General features: G+C 48.7%; 1 protein-coding gene across 2 annotated transcripts in view; it reads right to left on the reverse strand.

Moving 5' to 3' along the window:
- Nucleotides 1–168: 168 nt before the first annotated feature.
- Nucleotides 169–22,473, reverse strand: part of DENND11 (DENN domain containing 11) — a 49,542-nt gene continuing 27,237 nt past the window's right edge. For both annotated transcript variants that reach the window (XM_043872301.1, XM_043872300.1), the window contains exons 4-9: nucleotides 17,811–17,964; nucleotides 10,658–10,796; nucleotides 9,684–9,815; nucleotides 9,415–9,565; nucleotides 8,827–8,895; nucleotides 169–6,313 (exon numbers count right to left, since the gene is read on the reverse strand). In XM_043872301.1, the coding sequence (XP_043728236.1) occupies nucleotides 6,118–6,313; nucleotides 8,827–8,895; nucleotides 9,415–9,565; nucleotides 9,684–9,815; nucleotides 10,658–10,796; nucleotides 17,811–17,964 (841 nt within the window). In that variant the 3' untranslated portion in view covers nucleotides 169–6,117. The remainder of the gene's footprint in view (nucleotides 6,314–8,826; nucleotides 8,896–9,414; nucleotides 9,566–9,683; nucleotides 9,816–10,657; nucleotides 10,797–17,810; nucleotides 17,965–22,473) is intronic.

Here is a 22,473-nt window from a genome sequence, read left to right on the forward strand (position 1 = left end):
TGTATCCAGACCTCAGCCTCAAGGAGGACAGGCTCCAGCCTCTGCAGTGTCCTCCACCGTCACCCTAAGGGAGGTCAGCACCATACGTTCTGCTCACGCCTGCGGCTGCCGCTCCTTCCTATCACAAACCACCTTCCTCGGGCCAGGTGAAGGAGTGCAGCACACATGTTCGTGTTAAAATGTGAATTTTAATCGTAAAAACAGTTTTCTGTAAATATAGTTATATCAACCTCTCTGCATACAGCTTGGTTCAGATATATACAGATATGATATACACAGATGTTATCTGTAGCACAGAACAAAATCAGTTCAAGAAACATGTACCCGCTGGGATGAACCCCAGCTTTCCTTAGGCCTTCTAAATGATTACCACCGACGAGAGAGAACAGCAGAGCCAGATGCAGGACATTCAGGGAGATGTATCAACTGTCTTACTAATTTCATCCTAGGAGCTAAAGACTTGAAACAAAACTAGATTCCGTTTCTCTTATTGCTATGACTTTTACACTGGGATATTAATCAAAATAGGGGTTTGACATTTAAGGCGACGAGGAGGCTATGCTGATCTTACACTTGGAAAACACAGAACTTCTCCCAAGTTTTTCAGAAAAGACTTACTCGTCAGACCGATTAAAAAAAAAAAATTTTAGCCAACAAGCCTGAGATGTACAAAGGAGGTTCGTTTTGTTTTCCTCTACCCCACACCCCTCAAGTCTCCTACCCAGTCTCCTCAAAAGCACAGAATCTACAGCTTTACTCACTGGTCTTGGAGGGCTAGACTGAAAATCTTTGTTTGATTTGGACAAAGGAAGGAGTTTTCACTCCAATGTCAACGATATATGTTGACAACCAGATAACTCAGTGACCTGTGTGTGGATTTTTCATTTTGTGGATCATCTCTGGCTAGTTCATAAAACCCTACACCCCACCTCCGCATCCCCCAACTGTCCTTAGCAAAATAGATGTACCGTTAGTGTAAAGAAGCATTCTAGAGCAAAGAGAGGTGGTTCATACCCATCTGTTTATGGTGATTAAATACATTTCCTGAATTGAGATCCTATTACCTCTAAAAGCCCATTCAGTGCTGAGCTTCTAGAATAAATGCTAAAGAGATGAGAGCAGGGCTTTACTTCTCCATCATCAGTTCTCTGTATAGTACTAGAAAATTATTTCCTTTCTAAATGTGCAGTTTCATCCAACAGCCCCTGTATTCCAGCTCCAAAAAAATGAGCTAAAGTGAGTTATAAAACTACCTCTGACTCCCTCCAGTTAAGAGGCCTAGCAATCAGCCTGATCACACTCACCCACTTTCATAAAAGAGTCTTATTAAGGTTGGTGACTGTATGTCATCCTCCATAGGACTGTAAACTTTATCTCCTCAAAAGGCTGTTAGATTTCACAGGACAGTCCTTATTCACTCACCAGAACATTTAAATAAAAAAAAACAAAAAAAGGGGGGGGGGGGGTCTCAGCTGCTTCCAAATTGCAATATGCCCATTTCTTCCAGGATTATTGTTTTGACATTTCCTTCCATTTCAACATGTGCATCCTCAATACATCACATAGTCATATCAATATAAAAATAAACTTCCACTTCTTATCAGAAAAACAGTAACTTAATTCACAGTTAGCCTTTTTCCACCACACTCGGCCCTCCAGTAGCTCCTGGAACAGAGGTATATTAGTAATACAAATGGAATATTAAAAATCCATCCATGACTTAGGAGTAAAAAGGAGCCCTGAGCTCCTCTTCCCCTACACCTGAATCACAAAAGGGCTTTCCTGAAATGAGAGGGGTGGGCTGGCCTGCTGAGGCGCCTCACCACAGGGCACCACATACAGGTACCGCAGGAGTGCAGAGGAGAGACCGAGGGCTGGCCCGTTCAGAGTCCAGGCCCAGAGCCAGGAGCCTAGTGGGGAGATGAAAGCCCATTTGACACACACTGGTCCCCATATCACTAACTTTCCTGCCTGGTGGAGAACTTGTCATCACACCAAGGCAAGTTCACGGTCAAGCTGAACACTGTCTTATTCAGCAGCACCCCCCGCTTCCCGTACCTCTGTGAGTACGATCCTCCTGGGATGGGAGAGAGCACCTCAGTTCATTCCCTGGGCTCTCTGGTTTCTTTTCCTTCTTTGACTTAGCAGTCCAGAGTCAGGGCTGACTCTTTGCAACCTCATGGACTGTAGCTTACCAGGCTCCTCTGTCCATGGGATTTTCTAGGCAAGAATACCGGAGTGGGTTGCCATTTCCTTCTCCAGGGGATCTTCCCGACCCAGGGATTAAACCCATGTCTCTCGCATTAGCAGGAGATGCAAGTGGATTCTTTGCCACTTGCACCACCTGGGTAGTTTCATTTCAAAACAAAAACAAGTTCCTGAGATCCCCTTCTTCCTGGAGGGTTGTTGTACTGCCTTTAAAAGGTTAAGGAAAACTTCACATCACTGCCCTTTGCAAAAGCTTCCCCAAAGGCCTTGGTTTAAAGGTGAGTAAGCTCATCTTTTTTACTCTGTTTGAAGGGCTTTCAGTGTATTAAGACAAATAGCAAGTTTGCCCTCATAACCACCAGAATGAAAAAGTGGTTCAGCTATGGTTTCATTTATCTTTACCTTTATCTTCTAGCTAAAACAGGTAGTTACACTGATCAATGACTCTTCACATGTGGTATTGAGAATGATCTGCACCCTGTGCTCTACTTAAATTTCCCATCTTTTTCACGTGGGACAAACAAGTTACAAATGCAAATTCCTAGGCTAAATGATTTCTATCAATGTATCAATGAATTCAGCTTACATTCTCCAGCCAAATGGAAGACACAATGCCATGATGACTGACGGAGGCAGCCTCCTAATCCACAGCAATCATAACTTACTGAGGACTGTATGGGCACTTACCTTAGAAGGGATCTATGCCAGGCCTAAGGGGTGCTTCATGCTTAGCAAAAGCCAAAGCCAATTCTGAACTGTTATTTGCCCCATACTTTCTGGTCTGGGGAACGATAAGTCCTACCATTTCTGACTCCTTTAGAAGAGTCCTAACCCAGAGGACAACTGGACATTGTCCCAAAGGCTGAAGAGTACCATCTGCCAAGTCTGCACAAGTGAAAAAAAATGCATTTTGTCAGAACTTTGTCATATCCGACTAGACATCAGCAAACTCCAAGCCTGGATTCTAGGCCCACAAGGACTCTGACCACCTAGAATTTCTTTTAACTTCATCCAAGGATGACCCGGTGGCCCCCACTTCTCAAGGTAGCAATGTTTCCAGCTTAGGGCATGGCTCACAGCTTCTGCCAACGCAGGAGACTCAAGAGCCGGGGGGTCCATCCCTGGGTCAGGAAGATCCCCTGGAGGAGGGATGGCAGCCCACCCCAGTATTCTTGCCTGAAAAATACCATGGACACAGGAGTCCGGCGGGCTACACGCCACAGGGTCGCCGAGAGTCGGACATGACTGAACACACACACACACGCACAGCTTGGCATCAGATCAGACTTAAAGTTCCCCAGAAGGACCAAGCCAGCTGGCACAAAGTTGGGAGGAGGAGGTCTGAGAGTTGAGAGGGACAGAAGGTCACCATCAATCAATGTACCCACACCTGAGGTTCCCAGCCAGCTCCCGAAGGTCACAGTAGTATTATAATAAGCCCTGTTTCTACAGAGGACAGAGAAGGACATTCTCCAGTGACTTCCAAACAAAAGCAGATGGTTTCTCTGACACAAAAGCAGGTCTGGGTGGCTCCTAGCTTCTGCTGTCCTTGTGCAGGGAGCCCTGCCTGGTACCTCGCCAACAAATTCCCCTTGCAGAGACCTGGCAGCAAGTGATGCCAGCGTGCTGCTCACCCGAGGGATTGGGGAAGAAGGTGGGGGTGGGGAGCGGGGGAGGGAGACTGCGAAAGGTGAACTCCTAGAGGCTCCATCCTCCTCTCCGGGATGTCAGTGAGGAGGGTAACACAGGGTAACAGCGTGCTCTGCAGCCCAGCAGAGGGCGCTGCGCTAGATTCCCGGCCTCACCAGGAAGCTGGCGATGCAGGGAAGGACCAGCGCTAGGGTACCCTCTTCAAAGGACTCTGCTGGGGAGGCGGGTTGGCGGGGGGTAGCAGAGGGGTTCTGCTCTGGAGTCAGCCGAATACAGGCTGCTTTCGACTTCAGACGTGGCACCGCCGCATGGGTGCACCCTCTCCCAGGGCCACTCCCAGCCCAGGGGATGCCAGATGGACGGCTGCCTAGAAGTGCATGGAGTTACAAGAAGGGGTGAGGCACCCTGGGCCCGCCATTCAAAGAGAAATACAGGAATCTCATTTTCATCTGATTACCTGTACATCAGCACATCTAAGCCTGGAGTTACAATCGCACAGAAATAAAAGCATTCGCATGCAGAAGCCCTCTAGAACAGAAGGGCTTACAAAGAGTATTTGCCCAACAAATTCCCTGATTCCACAGAATGAGGGCCTGCCTCTGTCCTCCAAGAGAACCTGACCTTTCCTTTTACCCCACCCCTACTTCTGACCACCCATCCCAACTTAGAAAGCCTTGAACCTTCCAATAATACTAACAGTAACCATTACTTGACCCAAGTTACAAAGGCTGCTCCTTCTCCAGGAATAAGAGGAGATGGCCACTCTTCAAGGAAAAAGGCAGTGAAGCTTCAGCTTCTAAACGGATTCCTTTTTTCTTCTGTAAACAAATATACTACTGAAATGATGGCTAAACCCACAGAGAAGAAAAACGTACAGTTTACATTTCAATGCCCAAACTTATTTATATATTTACATAAAAGACACTACCCTTGATTAGTCAATGTCTGCATTTCCACATGTGAACTTCTTTAATCTTGAATTCTGTATCAGGGAGCTGCAGTGAGAATGGTTCTGAATAAAGCAACAAGCCCTACAAAGCTAGTCTCGAGACAAGACACATGATCCATCCATTTGAAAGTTATTTCTCTCTGACACTAGCCTGGCTAGAACTTGGTCCCGGACACAGATACACAGACAGCTATTCCAATAACACAGTCAGGTAGGAACAGTGAAGGGGAAGAAGTTATTTGTCACAAACAACCCAGGACCCCAAGTCGAAATCCTGAACTGGCCCAGAAGACCTCTACTCGACTCACAGGAGCAGGCTTCTCTAACAAACCGTGGTTGTCTCACTGCGGCTGACGTCCACTGAACACCCCAGCCAAAGGGAACAAGCAGGGCCAACAGGAGCTATCCCAGGTCCGAGCACAGCAGAGAAACTCATCTCACACACGGGGTTCCCAGCCGCGCCCCTGGTGCCGGCACGCCACCTCTAACGAGTCTGGTGCGTTTCTGGTCCCAGTTGCCTAGCTCGACGAATGTTGTCTCTGCTAAAAAGAAGTTTGTTTATGAAGGCTCCTAACTGGTACACATTCTTGCTGATATCGGCCTGGAGGAATGTGCCAGCCCGTCCCAGGAGGGAATTCAGAGAAACAAAACTATGACGTGGAGCGGCCACCATTAACTTAAGAGAAAGGTTTCCAGGCTTCATTTTTACAATTTTAGTTTTCAGCTGACTTAGAAGCCACCACTCCCTGTCCTCTGTCTAGAGAAGCTTCATACCTGGTGACAAAAACATCCTTTGTCCCACTCTGAAGTCTCTATGTGAACAGAGAAAACACAGATTTACTCTAATAAACCAGAAAGGAAATTTGATCGCAAGACAAGACTCCCAGAACTGATAAAAACCTTGGAAGGCCATCTGGTCTAGCTTCTGCTTTGGGCAGATGGATATGCAAGGCCACGCTGGACAGACTGTGGGCTCATTCTTGATACATCAAATGACAGAGACCAGACAGACTTTCCCAACAGTCCAGCCAGGGTGTCCAGAGCTCCTGGTGATAGGCGGCCTTCCCCCCTCACCTCAAGTCAATCACGAGGAGACGAGAGAATCTGCTTTGATAACTCCCAAGACTGAACCCAGCAGCAGCTAGGAAAGTGGTAGCTTCCAGCAACCTCCAAAATCAAGGCGCTCTGATCTTACCTCTTGGGAAGAAGGGAAGAAAGGAGATGCAAAAACTACATTTGTTGGAAGTATAAATACTCCTGTGTGTCAATCAGAAATCAGGCCATCCCCACGTGATAGCGGCTCATCCTTCCTATGGGCAACAGGGGTTGTCAATGACCAACATGACATCGATGCCGTAGGCCTCCAGCAAGTCCATAAGAAAGCTCCGGTCTCCTTGGGGGTCTAAACCCATGCCCCGGGCGTGCTCAGCTGTCAGAGTTTTGTCTTGACTGGCGGACACCTCCAACAAAGTCTGAAATATCCGGTTGTTTTGCTCCAGGAAAAACCTGCATTCACAAGACAAGACATGGAAAAGGGAGGGCAGAAAAAGCACAAAAGTTTACCAAGTAAGCCACACATGGGGAACCAAAACTATACTGTTTTGCTCACTATACGTTTAAATGGTTTCAAAAGTCAGACAAGCCTTTTAAAAGAAGAAAACAGGATAAAAGTTAAAAGAGTTACTCAAGTGCCTCTTAGGTCAGCAAAGAACTGGTGTTAAGCCATTCTATGATTAGCAATATCTCTGAGTGAGTGATGGCCTGCCTGCCAGAAATCTACAGGAAGGTTACTAGAGGTTTAAACACAGCTGTAGAGAGAGGCCCCATGAACTATGTTCCTCTCTTTCTGCTTAGTCCTAAAGGGAAGAGAAATATTAAAAACAAAACAAAGCAAAAACCTGATAATGCAGTTCTGAGGTCAAGACTTAATGTGAGAAACTGAAATCTACCTTCAAAGCCCTGGGTGGGTAATTAAAGCCAGTGACAAGAGGCGAGGCTTCCCAACGCAGGGAAGGACTCTGACTCTTAAAATGACTCTCTAGCCTTTGAGCTAACCACGCAAAAAAGATGGAGCTCAGAGGTACTGGGGCAGGCACTGGGGAGTCAGAAGCCAGCCCTGGGGGGCAGGCAGTGATGGAGAAGGGGGAGCCAGGCAGAGGGACCGATATCTCCACAGCGCACCATCATCTGTGTATAACGGTGTGTTCCTCAGATGGCTTTTTCTTTTTTGAAATTATGAAAGTATGATAAACATTTATAGGAGACCTAGAAAACACAGAACAAAGTTCCACTATGGTGGAACTTAAATATAGGTCCTATATGTAACTATATGTAAGTGGAACTTACATATAGTTCTACTATATATTACGATTATTTTTTTAAGCAGATAAATTAACATTTTTAGTTGGAGTTTCAGTATCAAACTCTCAAAAATTACTAGAATGGACAGAAAAGTACAAGAATATAGTAGACCAGAAAAGCTAAGAACCAATTCAACGTAATTAAAATTTACACAATTTTCACATGGCAGTAGGATACAAATTCACTTCAAGTTCCCACAGACTATAAACCAGGAGACACTGGAACATATCCAGGGACATAAAACAAGGTGCAAAAATTTCATGGTCTAAAGGTATTGAAATCGTACAGTCTGTTCTCTTACCACTGTGGAATTATGTGAGAAATCAATACTTTGATGGCTTTTTTTGTTTTAATTTGCACAGAGCATATCTGAGTGTCACTGACTTATAGTACTATATGAATATATGTGCCGTATTCAGATATAGTCTGATAACGTAACAGTCTAGACTTTTCATCTGTATTCCACAGAGCAAGGTGCTCAGTGCCCCAAGCAGCTTTGGGCAGTCAGGGATTTCAGATTCAATAGACAGACATTCAAAAGCCTTGACGAGACTGCTGGCTCTCTGCTCAGCTTCCAGATACTTTTACATCTCAACAGCAGGTACACATTAGAAAGTATACTTGATCAGAATCAAAGTACTGCACCTTTGTTGCAACATTAAAAGACAGCGCTAAGTTGTGTCCAACTCTTGCGATCCCATGAACTGTAGCCTGCCAGGCTTCTCTGTCCATGGGATTCTCCATGCAAGAATACTGGAGTGGGTTGCCATTTCCTTCTCCAGGGGAACTTCCCGGCCCAGGAATTGAACTCAGGTCTCCTACATTGCAGGCAGATGCTCAAAGCCAATATCAAAGGCAGAAACAGTTCTAACTGCAAGAGCTATTCCCCATCCCAAGTAGGAAGACCAAGCAGGTGGCTGGCAGAATTGTTTCCGGTTCAATTACACTTCTGTTCTTATCACCTGGCACTATTTCACACAGATACTTATGAATGAAATCAATGCCTTGAGGAGGCCATAGCTCAGACCCCAACCACCAGCTGCTCTGGTGGTGGAAGAAATGTCATTCAAGAGTTAAGTTTCTGATAATCCCATAATACTCCATATAAGAAAGTGCTCTATTCAAAGGCAGCAATGGATGACAAGCCCCTGCATCCTGAGAGACAGCTTGTATGCAGCGGACATCTGGGTGTAAATGACCAACAGGAAGACAACTCCTGGGGCTCCCATTTCTCTTAATAACCCTTCCCTGCTCTTGAACTCTTCTGGGCCCCCCAACAGCATTTCGGGGCTCAGGCTGATTGTGGAACCCGGCTCTAAGGGCAATGAAGGGCATCCTTGCACTGCAGCATGTAACACAGGAGGTGGTGGTTGTTGAGTCACTAAGTTGTGTCTGACTCTCTGTGACCCTGTGGACTGTAGCCTGCCGGGCTCCTCTGTCCACGGGATTTCCCAGGCAAGGATACTGGAGTTGGGTTGCCACTTCTCCTCCAGGGGGTCTTCCCGACCTAGGGATCGAACCCGCATCTCCTGCACTGGCGAGCGGATTCTCTACCGCTGAGCCACCAGCGAAGCCCAACACAGGAGGGATCCAGGCTAAAGCCGTCAAGCGCCAAGGGACCCTCAGGGAGGCCCATGACCACCACTAGGCTGACTTACAGCACAAAGAGGTCCTCTTCACAAGGGTTATAATCTTCTTCCACCTCCTGGGAATATAACAGCATCTGCCTGTTGGGAAGGAGACGACCATCAGCTTCTGGCACAGCTACAAGGACCTCAGGCCCCAGGCTAGGTCACTGGGCGGGCATTTGCATGGGCCACTACCTCCCAGGAAGAAGGCTGAAAACCCAGGGCAACACCCCCATCCCTGCCCCGGCCAAAGGCAGGGAGAGAAGGGGAAGCACAGGGCTTGGAGTCCAGGGCTAGGCCTGGCCCTGGGTAATGAGGACGAGGGACAGCCTTTCCTGATTGTCATACAATTGGGGGGAGGCCATGAAGCCATTTACGTCACCACTGATACCAAGGTGCTACCTTGGGCTTCACAGATCCTAGAGGCCACCGGAAAGGAGTCGGCTCAGGCATGCCTGCTACCCATCAGTATAGCTGGGGAGCTTCGTCAACCCCCTGACCCCTGGGCCGATGGGCAAAAGTGTGCACAGAGGGAAGGGGCGGCAGGCATGGGGGCTGGACCAGAGCCCCTTGGGTGTGGGGACGGGCAGCTCCCCTTCGCCCTTCCCCCAGCCCCACCTCTGCTCGTTGAGCCGCCGGTACTTCTCCCGGTCGGCGCTGTTGATCTTCAGCAGGGGCTGCAGGTGGTCGTGGTGCGTCTTCACGTTCTGATTGTCCACGTAGACGTCGTAGAGCTCCCGCTTCTCCTCGAAAATCTTCTCCGTGGTGCCTGCGGGAGCCGGGGTTCAGGAGGCGGGGACCCTCCGCAGGGTGGCCCTACAGGGAACCAGGGACCCCGGAGGGTTGCCGGGGAAGCACGGGCAGGATGGGGCGGGCCCTGTACTCACAGGCCACATAAGACACCTCTACCTCCAGGCTCTCGATGTCGGCCACGTTCACGTAGAAGAAAGGCTTGGACTCGGGCACGGTGCCCCCGATGCCAGGCAGGGAGACGTTGGCCAGGCAGCAGCAGCAGTACACTGGCGGGACAGTGGAGGTGAGGGCGCCCGGGGTCCCCCCCTCCCAGCCTGCCCCCCGCCTTCTGAGCTGCCAGCATCGTCAGAGTGCTCCATTCAGACACGGGTCAGTCTTCCTCTCGGGAGATCTTGCTTAGGACATGGTACTGGTGACCTTCCCCTTCTCAGAACCCTTGCCCACAACAACCGTGCCTCTCCTGGTCCCCTCCCTTCTCCTGACTGCGCCCCTCGGCCTCCTCTGTCTTCCTCCTCCTCCAGCTCACCTCCCGGGCCAGCATCTTCCACGCTGACACATCCCTCCTGATTCACACTCTCTCCAAGTAACAGCACAGACAGCCCGGCCTGTCCCCCAAGGTCCTGACCCAACTAGATTACTGCCTAGCGTCCACCTCAAGAAAGTCTCAGAGCTGCACACACATATAGTGTCCAAGTGGACTCTATCACACCGCTCCCTATCTGTTCCTCCTCAGTTCCCCGGCTGGTGGCCCTACCGTCCTTGGCATCCTAGACTCTTCCGCCCTGACCTCTCACACACACCAGAACCTTACAACCCAATCTGACACCAGCCTCTGCCAGATTTCTCTCTTTATATCTGGAATCCATCCTCTCTGCTTTAACCCAGGCCCTTGTCTCTTTCCAGACTACTCATCTGCCACCCGATCCATCTTCCCTACTGCCAGAGTCCACATTCTACGCTATCAATCCAACCGCAGCCCTCCAGGGCTTCAAATCAGTGAGCCCCTGATACGGATCAATCCCTCTGACCTTGGTCAACAATGGAAAGAATGGGAGCAGTTTCTGTCCAGGGAGTTTGGGCAGTGTCCCTGACCTTGGCTTCTAGTTACCTCTATAGCACACAACGCCCACTGGAGGGGGAGAAAATATCAAAATGCGCTTTCGAAGTAAGGCAAATTTCCAAAGGATGAGGATCTGTTCGCCAAAGAACTTAATAAACTGAGACATGCAGCCAGCTGGGTGTGTGATCTGAAAAAATTAACAGAGGTGGGTGAGGGGGAGAGAAGAAAAGCTTGTTAGAAATATTGTGAAAAATATTCAATACAAGTGTGTGCTAACCACCCCTCCCACCAAAAAAAAAAAACAAAAAAAACCCCAAGGTATAACTAAAAAGATACACTAAGGGATGGTTACTTCTACATAAAACAGTATTTTTTACTTTGAAAGTCCTATCTTTAAACCAGAATTCTATCATTCAGCAGCTCTCCGGATGCACCGAAGTGAGTGTTTAGGATCATTAACTACTTCACCTGGGGAAGCGGTGCAGAGGAAGAGAAACTGGATTGTAATATTTGAGTCTCGCCCAGGTGACAGACACCTTAGTGAGACGGTTCAGCTCCCAACGTGACTAAGCACAGGGAGGAAGGAAAGGATGAGTCACCTGTCCGAGGTGACACCCCAACGTACAGGGACCCAGCTCCCGTGCAAGGTGACATGTGGGAACGGATTACAGGTTACCCCGCTGGAAGAGGGACCCCAGGCACCTAACCCCACCCCCTGCACCTAACCCCACCCCCGGCACCTAACTCCACCCCCCTGCACCTAACCTCACCCTCGCACCTAACCCCACCCCCGGCACCTAACTCCACCCCCCTGCACCTAACCTCACCCTCGCACCCAATCCCACCCCCTGCACCTAACCCCACCCCCGGCACCTAACTCCACCCCCCTGCACCTAACCTCACCCCCTGCACCTAAATCCACCATCCTGCACCTAACCCCACCCACCTATATCTAACCCCACCCTCTGCACCTAACTCCACCCTCCATACCTAACCCCACCCTCTGCACCTAACTCCACCCTCCGCACCTAACTCCACCCCCTGCACCTAACTCCACCCTCCGCACCTAACCCCACTCCCTGCACCTAACTCCACCCTCTGCACCTAACTCCACCCCCCTGCACCTAACCTCACCCTCGCACCTAACCCCACCCCCTGCACCTAACTCCATCCTCTGTACCTAACTCCACCCTCCACACCTAACCCCACCCCCGGCACCTAACTCCATCCCCCTGCACCTAACCTCACCCTCGCACCCAATCCCACCCCCTGCACCTAACCCCACCCCCGGCACCTAACTCCACCCCCCCTGCACCTAACTCCACCCCCCTGCACCTAACCTCACCCCCTGCACCTAAATCCACCATCCTGCACCTAACCCCACCCACCTATATCTAATCCCACCCTCTGCACCTAACTCCACCCTCCATACCTAACCCCACCCTCTGCACCTAACTCCACCCTCCGCACCTAACTCCACCCCCTGCACCTAACTCCACCCTCCACACCTAACCCCACTCCCTGCACCTAACTCCACCCTCTGCACCTAACTCCACCACCCTGCACCTAACTCCACCCACCTATATCTAACCCCACCCTCTGCACCTAACTTCACCCTCCACACCTAACCCCACCCCCTGCACCTAACTCCACCCCCTGCACTTAACCCCACCTGTACCTAGCCCCACCCACCTACACCTAACCCCACCTCCTGCACCTAACCCTACTCCCTTGAACCTAACCCCACCTGCACCTAGCCCCACCCACCTGCACCTAACCCCACCCACCTACACCTAACCCCACCTCCTGCACCTAACCCTACTCCCTGGAACCTAACCCCACCCTCTGCACCTAACTCCACCCCCTGCACCTAACCCCACCCCCATACCTAACTCCATCCCCTTGTCCCAACTCCACCCCCACCTCCTCTCAGTGCTGGATGCCAGGACCCCTCAACCCTGAGGGTTGCCTCCCAGGCGGGCAGAGGAGCCAGGACATATTCCAGGAGCAACTGCATGAGCTCTGTCTGACCCAGGGGAAGTCGGAGACCGGGGTTCTGCTCTGCCCTTCACTGACAGGGAGACCTCAGGAAAGCCAGCCCACGTTTCTGGTTCACTTTCTTTACCTGTAAAATGGGGCTATATCATCACATCCCTCATACGACTAGAAGAAACACTTGAGAAAATTCGTGTGCAACACTTGGCACATGGGAAAGCCACACGACGCAACTGTCACTGACAAGACACCAGGCTTCAAGCCAAGTGCTCTGTGAATGTTTTGGAAGGTCACTTCCAGGACAAAGTGTGTGGTTTACAAGCCAGTGGAAGAAGCAGGCACACCAGCCTGATGAGAGCTGCGTTGAAAGAGGGGCAGGGGGCGGCAGGAGAGTGTACAAAGGCCCTGAGGTATGAGAACAAGCTGCTTTCTGGGAACCACAAGTAGCTGGGGCGCTGGGCATGGCCTGTGCCAGGGCAAACGGGCAGCAGCCCAGCGAGGGGGCGTTCTCTCTGCTGAGACACGGTGCTAGGCTGCACCCCGACTGCATGATACCACACACTTCTCCTGTGCTTTCACCTCAACACATTTCCCTTCTCTGGGCCTTGGAGCTTTTACAGAGAACCTTCTCTTCTGGACTTGCACAGTTCCTACCGTTAGGTTTCCCTCCAGCTTTTCATGTCAGGCACCCCATCCTCTTCTTACTCCCTAACTGTCGCTGGTAGGTCCCTCAGATTCACACTTCATCCCTCACCTTTCACCTTCATCCCCCTAGGAAATCCATCCACTCCTGGGACTCAGTCCCCCGACTTCTCTCTCTCACTCCCTTATTTCCCTGGGGGAGCATTTACTAGCTGTTGTTGGGCTGCTCAGAGAGGTCTCCATCATCCTGCCTTCCTCTTACCTTCCAGGTTTTTCCTTCCCTCTGCTTAGATCTGACCTCTACTTTATAAGTTTATTTTATGATTTTCTTTATATATCTGTTCACTTTGTAAAAAATTCATTGACCTATAGTAAACTTACAGCTTTCAACCAGTTGCAACAAATGTTATATTTCAATAGAGAGGTTACATAACAATTTCTTCATATGTACACATGTGTGATATATTTGAACAGACTATCAAATATACCATGTTAATTAGTACTGTCATTTTTTCCCCTGGTCTTTTCCTCTTTTACATATATAAGCATTGTCCCTCCAAAGCCACCTCACCCCAAGATAATATGTGTTAATTACCTATATCACACCCATCCATATTTTTTTCCATGTTCATGTGCGTATGTGGACATGGATGCATATATGTATATATGTTCATGTGTGTATATGGATATATCTACATGTTTGTACATACCCAAGGCAGTGATTATTTTACAAAAGTGATAACATCATATATAGTTTTCAGCTCTTTGCTATTCTCTCACAATACTTCCTAGTAAAGCATCCCTTGTCAACTAGTTATGCTCTACTTCATTATTCTGAATGGCTATGTAATGTACAGAGTGTTCTATTTGTCTACCACTCTGAACAATATTGAATTAAACATGTTCATACAGACATCATGACACTCTGGTGGTTTACAGATAGAAGACAGATCTCTAGGAGTGGGACTATCAGATCAAAGGGTGGAATATTTTGATTTTTAATAAAGCACTAACAAATTGTTTTTATTTTAAAGAAGACTGTTCACATTTCTACATGCAACCTATTAAGGTATCCTTTTCCCTGCATCTCCCAGGGTTTAACAATGTCTGCCCACAATAAGGCAAAAAACAGAGGTGATTTCACTTTTTCTCCCTTTGGTCCCCTTCTTGGCATCTTGGGGAGAAGAATCTAGGGCACCCAGGTCAGATGCTGGTCACCTCCCTGTGGGTTTGGAGACAGCCTTGAACTCAGAAGGAAAAAGAGGGTCAGAGTTAGGAGTGAAGAGAAAGAAAGTAGGTTTTCATCAGTACAGGCCCGGAATTGCCCTAATGATCCTCTGACAGCTTCTTAGTTATTGCCTCGCAGCACACGCCCGGGAAATCTTCAAACTACCTTTGCCGGACTCTCATGCCTGGTGGCTGGTTCTGCCAATGGGGGGCAGTGCCTGGAGACTGGAGGGTGGGGGGAGGCTTCCAGTTTCAGGGTCCAGCTTCCGCTGGTATCGCTCCAGGGGCAGAGGACACCTCCATTCTAGACTCCAGCTATTCCTGGCATCCCCGGCCCTAGGCAAGCCCTGCCCACACCAGGCCCAGGTGCACTGGGCCTCCCTAAGCGGTCTGAGAACCACCTCCGCCGAGCCCCTCCTCTGAGTTCCTGCAGTTCAGATGTCACTTCCTGTCACTTTCCCCTCTTTCTTACTCCAGCCCTGGGGATGCATGGCAGGCAGCCTCAAAAAGCCCAGGTATACCACCAACCCCTCCCCCACTCACTGGTTATCTACTGCCTATCTATGCAATCCTCTTTTCCTCTTGAGTAACTCAGCTTTTAACCACCAGACTATGGCAACACTACAGTGTTGTGACTTCCACAATGACTACAACGGATTGGGACTTCCACCTTGCCTGCAGACTTTTTCACAGGTTGGCTTTGATGAAGGAAGCCATCATGTTGGAGAGACCCAACGTGTTTGTTTATTGTCGGGGGCACTAAACAGTCAGCAACGCTCTCAGTTCAACAGCCCTCAAGGAACTCAATCCTCCCAACAATTATGTGAACTCACAAGTGGATATTCTCCAAGCTGAGCTGTCAGATAAGCCCCCAGTCGTGAGGGACACCTTGACTGCAGTCTTGCAGAGGGCCCAGCAAAGCCTGGATCCCTGACTCACAGAAACGGAGAGATGTGACTCAGCTGGTAAAGAATCCGCCTGCGATGCGGGAGACCTGGGTTCCATCCCTGGGTTGGGAAGATCCCCTGGAGAAGGGAAAGGCTGCCCACTCCAGTATTCTGGCCTGGAGAATTCCATGGACTGTAGTCCATGGGGTCACAGAGAATCAGACCCGACTGAGTGACTTTCACTTTCATTTTAAACCATTAATTTGAGGGCAACTTCTGATGCAGCAACAGGTAACCAACATAGGGTGGTCGCCACTGTCTGTATTTCTAGTGTTTAGGTTATTTTGTTACCTCTCTGTGCCTTTGGTTTTCCAACTCCTGTATTACCGATTCTCTGTATTGAATCAGTTTGAAATACCTGGCATAGTTTGTGTTTTCCTAACGAGACCCCAACCAGTACTTATTCAGATTCAAATACCATGGTCTAACAGTTAAGGTTCTTTCCAATCTGACTGCAACCTATTTTTCCACTTTTTTCTCCTGGCCAGATGACACTGATATTCATCACAGTCAAACCAGTCTTCTCACGCCCATGAACTCGCCCTGTGATTTCTCACGCACATCCCCACAAGGCAATGGAGTGGGAGGGACTGAGCCCCGGCCTTGGCACCAGGCCTGTGTTTATATCCTGGCTCTATCTCCTACTAGTTGTAAGGCCTTAAGCAAGTCACTGAACCTTTAAAACATGGATTGAAAAAAAAAAAAAATCCACTTTAAAGAGAGTTGCCACAGACACAGAGAGAGTCCGCAGAACGTCTAACGCACAGAAGGTGCTGGCAGAGTGCTGGACCATGGCCCCCACTGTGGCTCATGCCTTCCCTCAGCCTGGACTTAGCATCCCTCACTTTGCCCCCGTTAAATACCTTAAGTGCCTCTTCCAAGATGCCTTCTCAGAGTCCTCTCAAACTCATGGTATAATTTCTCTACCAGGGAGCCTGAAATTTGCACTGAAGTATCTTGTGGCCACCTGTAGGGGAGGGGAGAGGGGATGGAGGAGGAAGACGGGGTGGAGGAGGAGGGAGGGGGTTAGAGAAGGAGAGGGGGTGGAAGATGGGGAGGGGGATGGAGGAGGGGGATGAGCAGGGGGATGGAAGAGGGCAATGGAGGAGGGGCATGGAGAAGGAGGAGAGGGATGAAGGAAGAGGAGGAGGGGGATGGAGGAGGGGGATGGAGGAGGAGGAGGGGGATGGAGGAGGGGGATGGAGAATGGAGGAGGGGGACGAGCAGGGGATGGAAGAGGACAATGGAGGAGGGGCATGGAAATGGAGGAGAGGGATGGAGGAAGAGGAGGAAGGGGATGAAGGAGGAGGAGGGGGGTGGAGGAAGAGGAGGAGGGAGATGGAGGAGGAGGAGGATGGAAGAGGAGGAGGGGGATGGAGGAGGGGAGGGGGATGGAGGAGGGGAGGGGGATGGAGGAAGGGGAGGTGGATGAGTAGGGGGATGGAGGAGGAGGTGGACAAGGAGGAAGGGATGGAAGAGGAGGAGGGGGACAGAGGAGGAGGGGGATGGTAGTGGGATGGAGGAGGAGGTGGACAAGGAGGAGGATGGAGGAGGAAGGGGATGGGGGAGGAGGAGGCTGCGGGAGGAGGAGGGGGATGGAGGGGGGGAGGAGAGGGAGCTGGACGAGTAGGGGGATGGAGGAGGAGGTGGACAAGGAGGAAGGGATGGAAGAAGAGGAGGGGGATTGTAGGGGGATGGAGGAGGAGGTGGACGAGAAGGAGGATGGAGGAGGAAGGGGATGGAGGAGGAGGAGGCTGCGGGGGGAGGAGGGGGATGGAGGAGGGGAGGTGGATGAGGAGGGGGATAGAGGAGGAGGAGAGGGATGAAGGACAAGGGGGATGAGGAGGGGGATGGAGGAGGAGGAAGTGAACGAGGATGGGGAGGGCAGAGCTGGCAGAGAAGGGAAAGGGGGAGGCTCTTTGTACCCTCCCAACATCTAACACTTGCTTGGGTCTTCTCTTAATGGTAAATAAACATATTCTAGTGCAAAGTAATTCAGAAAAAATATACAATAAAGTAATATTAAAAATACGGTAACTAAGAAATATCTCAACTGTTCAAACACTTCACTTTTAGTTCAAATGTCTGCCTTTAAAACCGAAGCAATCACAAGAATCAGATCCACTCGTCACCCCCAGAAGTCCACCACAACTGGGCCCTCCATATGGCTTTGCACCACTATTATGGAAGTATTACAAAGCATATTGTTTAAGATAACTTGCCTTATGTTTTAAATAAGAACCAAATGCTGAAGTTACAATCCTATTCTATCAAAAGCAGACTTTGGGCATTAGCCCAAGACACAAATTTCCTTATTCATGAAAACAATTATCAGCAACCACTGTCCCCAGACCCAAGCCCGGGACTGCGTGAGGCTTTGGCTGACCTACCTTCATCTCGGGGTACATGTATCGGTGGATGGAAGGCAGCCAGTAGACGGGGGGCAGGCTGCCACCTCTCCCCGGACCGGCGTGGAGCACCCCCTTCTTGTCCTCATAGAAGGCAGCCAGGTGAGAGTAATGACCCGGGGTCTCCAGCTGGTGTCTGCACGAGACACATGCACAGTGAGAACGGCTCTGACCGCAGCCCTGCCCTCACTGCCCGGCCCCAGGGGCAGCAATGCTTGGGGTGGGGGAGGGCAAAAGCCTGGATAAACTAAAAGCCTCCCTTCCAGAGGTTGCCTAGGACACTTCCTTCGATGTTACAAGTTCCTTAGCAAAAGCTCTAAGATAGGCTCTGAAACTCCCTGACAGTGCTGTGGACACAAGCTCCTTCTCGTGGGAAACAGGAGGAATTAACAGACTATAACTAATGTCCATTGTTCTGGAGTGAAGGATGCTTCCCAGAGAATGGCAGTTGGTGATGAGAAGGGGGAAACTTGGAAGACCACACATTCCCTGCTTAAAAGCTGCTCTTTGTTTAGAGAGCAAGTTTGTCTTCTTGCTCGTCTCAAACAATGGAAAACAACTATTGGAGGTCACAAAGGGCTTATGTTTGAACCAAGTAATAAAGAGCTCAGGACCTTTTCTCCCCCCACTCCATCCTGCACAGGTGGCAGAGACTTGGCTGTGGGCAATTCTGTCAACTGATCCCAAAGCCAAGAAAGCTACACTAAGGCCCTGGACCATTTGGTCAATGGAGAATCCAATCCTGCCTTCAGGTCAAGCACAGGAGGACCATGGGTACCATTTTGGCACTATGTTTGCTGAAAGTGTAACAGAGGCTGAATTTAAAATGAGGTCATAATCTAGAATGACTGGTGTCTTTGTTTTTTATTTTTTGGCCACACTGCGCTGCATACGGGATCTTAGCGCCCTGACCACGGATCAAACCTGTGCCCCCTTCAGTGGAAGTGTGGCATCTTAACTACTGGACCACCAGCAAAGTCCCAACTGGTATCTTTGTAAGAGGGGGAATTTGGAAGCACAGACACACGCGAGAACATTGTGTGCAAGTGAAGGATCGGAGTGATAAATCTACAAGCCAGCAACAGCCAAGATCGTCGGAAGCCAGGAGAGGAGCAACCACTAGATTCTCTCTCAGAGCCCTGGGCAGAAACCAAGCCTGCTGACACCTGGATTTTATACTTCCAGCCTCCAGAACTGTAAGACAATACATTTCTGTTGTTCTCAATCATCACTTAGTTTGTGGTACTTTGTTACAGCAGCCTTAGGACACGAACAGAAGAAAAAATTAAAAAAAAAAAAAAACAACTAAAACTTTTTTAGTCCATTTAAATGGCCTTAGAACTCTACAATTTCCATCATACTGCAATGAAAGAGAATCAAAATAGAGTTTTTCTGAGCCAGGGGAGGCTCCCCTAATTACAGCTGGCCCTGGCACAATGACAACTGGAAGGCAATGCCCCCAGCCTGTCACTGCTGGCTTCGCCCAAACACCGTCACGCAAGGCTCAGATTCCAGATCTGCACGGTCCACCAGGTACCTTGCTGCTCCCCACCCATCCCTGCTCCAGAGGGACCGACGGCTCCTGATGTCAAGGCTAAAGCTGCCACTTCTTCCCTGTGAGCGCTCAGTGACAGTACTGAACTTTCCGAAATCTGCTTTTCTTCCCGTAGATAACAGTACCACTGCAATAGTATTGTGAGGTGAAAATGGAGCTGAGTAGAAAAAGCGCCCAGGACAGTCTGTGATCTATTTCAGCTTCTTATAGAATACCTGGCGGGCTTCCCAGGTGGCACAGTGGTAAAGAATCCGCCTGCCAATGCAGGAGACATGGGTTTGAAGATGGGTGGGAAGATGCCCTAGAGGAGGAAATGGCAACCCACTCCAATATTCTTGCCTAGAAAATCCCATGGACAGAGGAGCTTGGCGGGCTACAGTCCATGGGGTTGCAAAGAGTCAGACACGGCTGAAGGGCGAAGCACAGCACACAAAACCCCAGGTTCCTTCCTCCCTAGCACATGGGCAGCATCTAGCCAGGCGCACAGGGGAGGCTTAGAAACAGTAGGGAAACAGGGGAAGATTCAGGGCAAGCCCTGGAAGAGACCTTTGGGCAAATTTACATTTTAAAAACAAACAACAACAAAAAATCACCAAGTACACCCCAAAAAATCATTACTAAAATAAACTCCTCTCTGAGTGACAGCTCTCTACTTCGGTGGTTCCTACACTTTAACCTCTGCACAAGGAAGCAGCCGTGTGATGTAATAATAAATGACTCTGAGGGTGTGTGTGCTTATAATCACTTCTGGTTTTCTTTTATTGGGCTGCACAGCATGTCAGATCTAGTTCCCCAGCCAGGGATCAAACCCACGCCTCCTGCATTGGAAGTGTGGAATCTTAACCACTGGACCACCAGGAAAGTCCCTATAATCCTTTCTTTCACTCTTACAAATGTTCACAGTCTAGACAGGAAACCCATGAGGGCTAAGCTGTGTCCAGCTATTCTGAGAAGATGGCAGACTTTAGACAACCCTCAAGGATATGTCAAAGGGACAAAAGCTTTATTACTACAAAATAGCATGTAGACAATTAAGTTCAAGGGTAATTTTATTAAGACCTAATTTCCTTAAAAGGAACAGTGGGAAGCATTTTATTGTATTTTTAATACTATCATCTTGGCTATATTTTCTAGGTTCATTGTTTGCTGATTTGCTTCTCAATTAATGGTCTTACCTGTTTGACTCCATCAAACTCTATACTTGAACCAAGAGTCTAAAGAAAAGCTCACTACAAAGTTAGAATCTCTTACACTAAAAGGTAGTTTCAGAATCCTGTCCTCTGACAGCCTAAGATACCACTGGCTGATGGAACAGAATGAAGCAGGGACATGGAGTATGGACACGGACACAGACATAAATATAAATTGGCAGTTCCCGGATACGTGTTACACAGCCGTTTTATGAAAGCCTCAAAATTTAAACACAATATAGATTTTGCAATTGAGCAAGAATGATTATCAAACCGTAACACCAAGATAAACCAAAAAGTACTGAAACAAGCCTGAGAGTTTAGAAGATAAGCTGGGTTTCAAAGATGATTCAGGTGGGTGATACATACAAGGCAGAGATGGAGACGCACAGGCTGAGCATCTACAGGAACCGCCCACGAGCCATGACAACGTAAAAACGAGAGGGTAACTGGCAGTGTGTGTGCTACTGATCTGAGTCACATCAAGGATTCTTCTCAAGAACCAGAGACACTGGGTTGCTGCTTAAGCCCACAGCCCCTTCACTAATATGACGTAAGCTGTACGGCCACACAGACACTCACCACGACTAGCCCTGCCTTCCCCCAGCACACCGGGCCATCACGCGCCCAGTGTAAGCATCAGGGATACCTCTGCACAGCAATGCCACTTCTTCACTTCTGACACTCATGACCAGTCTGAACCACTCTGTCTTCTGGCCTTGCAAGTACAGAAAAACAGGCATTCCCGTTTATCACTGGTGCAGTACTGTCTTTCGGAAAGGTCACTTGACATTTGTGTAAAACTGCATACCCTGGATGTACCCTCCAACCCAATGATTCCATTTTCAGGATCAAGGCCTAAGGATCTATATGTGGATACGAACAATGATTTATTCGTAAGGATATTCATGTTCATGGTGGTGAAAAATAAGAACCACCTAAAAGCTACAAAAACAGTGAAATAGGGACTCCCCTGGTAGTCCAGGGGTTAAGACTTCACCTGCCAGAGCAGAGGGTGTGGGCTCCATCCCTGGTTGGGGAACTCAGATCCCACATGACTCACCAAAAAACCAAAACATAAAAGAGAATATCGTAACAAATTCAATAAAGACTATAGAAATGGTCCACATCAAAAAAAAAAAAAAATCTTACAAATAAAACAGTGAAACAGTTAAATTGTGATACATCTATATATTGAAATGCTTGTGTGCTGTGTTCTGTCATCTCAGTCGTGTCCAGCTCTTTGGGACCCTGTGGACTATAGCCCGCCAGGCTCCTCTGTCCACGGGATTCTCCAGGCAAGAATGCTGGAGTGGTTGCCATTTCCTTCTCCAGGGGATCTTCCCCAAATGCTTGGAAACCACCAGAATGATGATAAGGACTCTTGTTCATGATACAGTAAAAGGTTAAATATCTTTCAGTTAGAATATTTAGACACTGAGTGACCTCAATCTTCTTTTCTAAAAAATTAATGTGTATGGACATATTTACACATGGGGAAAAGACCAGGAGGATATAAATGTTAACAGCAGATAGGTCTGCCTGGTGGGATCATGTTCATTTTTAACCCATTAGCCTTTGCCCATTTTTCAGTTTTCTGTAATAACTCTATGTTAATTTTCTATTTAGTCTTTTTAAATTTTTCAATATGGAAAATTTCAAACATACACAAAAAGTAGAAAGAAGAGAATAATAGACCCCGTTATCCACCACTTAGTTTCAACAACAGTCAATATTTGATCAATATGGTTGTTACAGCTATACTTTATCCTTCCCAATGCCCATCACTCTTTTTCCTGAAATGTTATAAAGCAGATCCCTTATAACATTTTACCCATAAATACATCAGTATGCATCTTTAATAAAATCTTTTAAAAAAATAATGTAACTACCATGCCAT

This window comes from Cervus elaphus, chromosome 18 (assembly GCF_910594005.1).
Source record: "Cervus elaphus chromosome 18, mCerEla1.1, whole genome shotgun sequence".
Taxonomy (NCBI): Eukaryota; Metazoa; Chordata; class Mammalia; order Artiodactyla; family Cervidae; genus Cervus; species Cervus elaphus.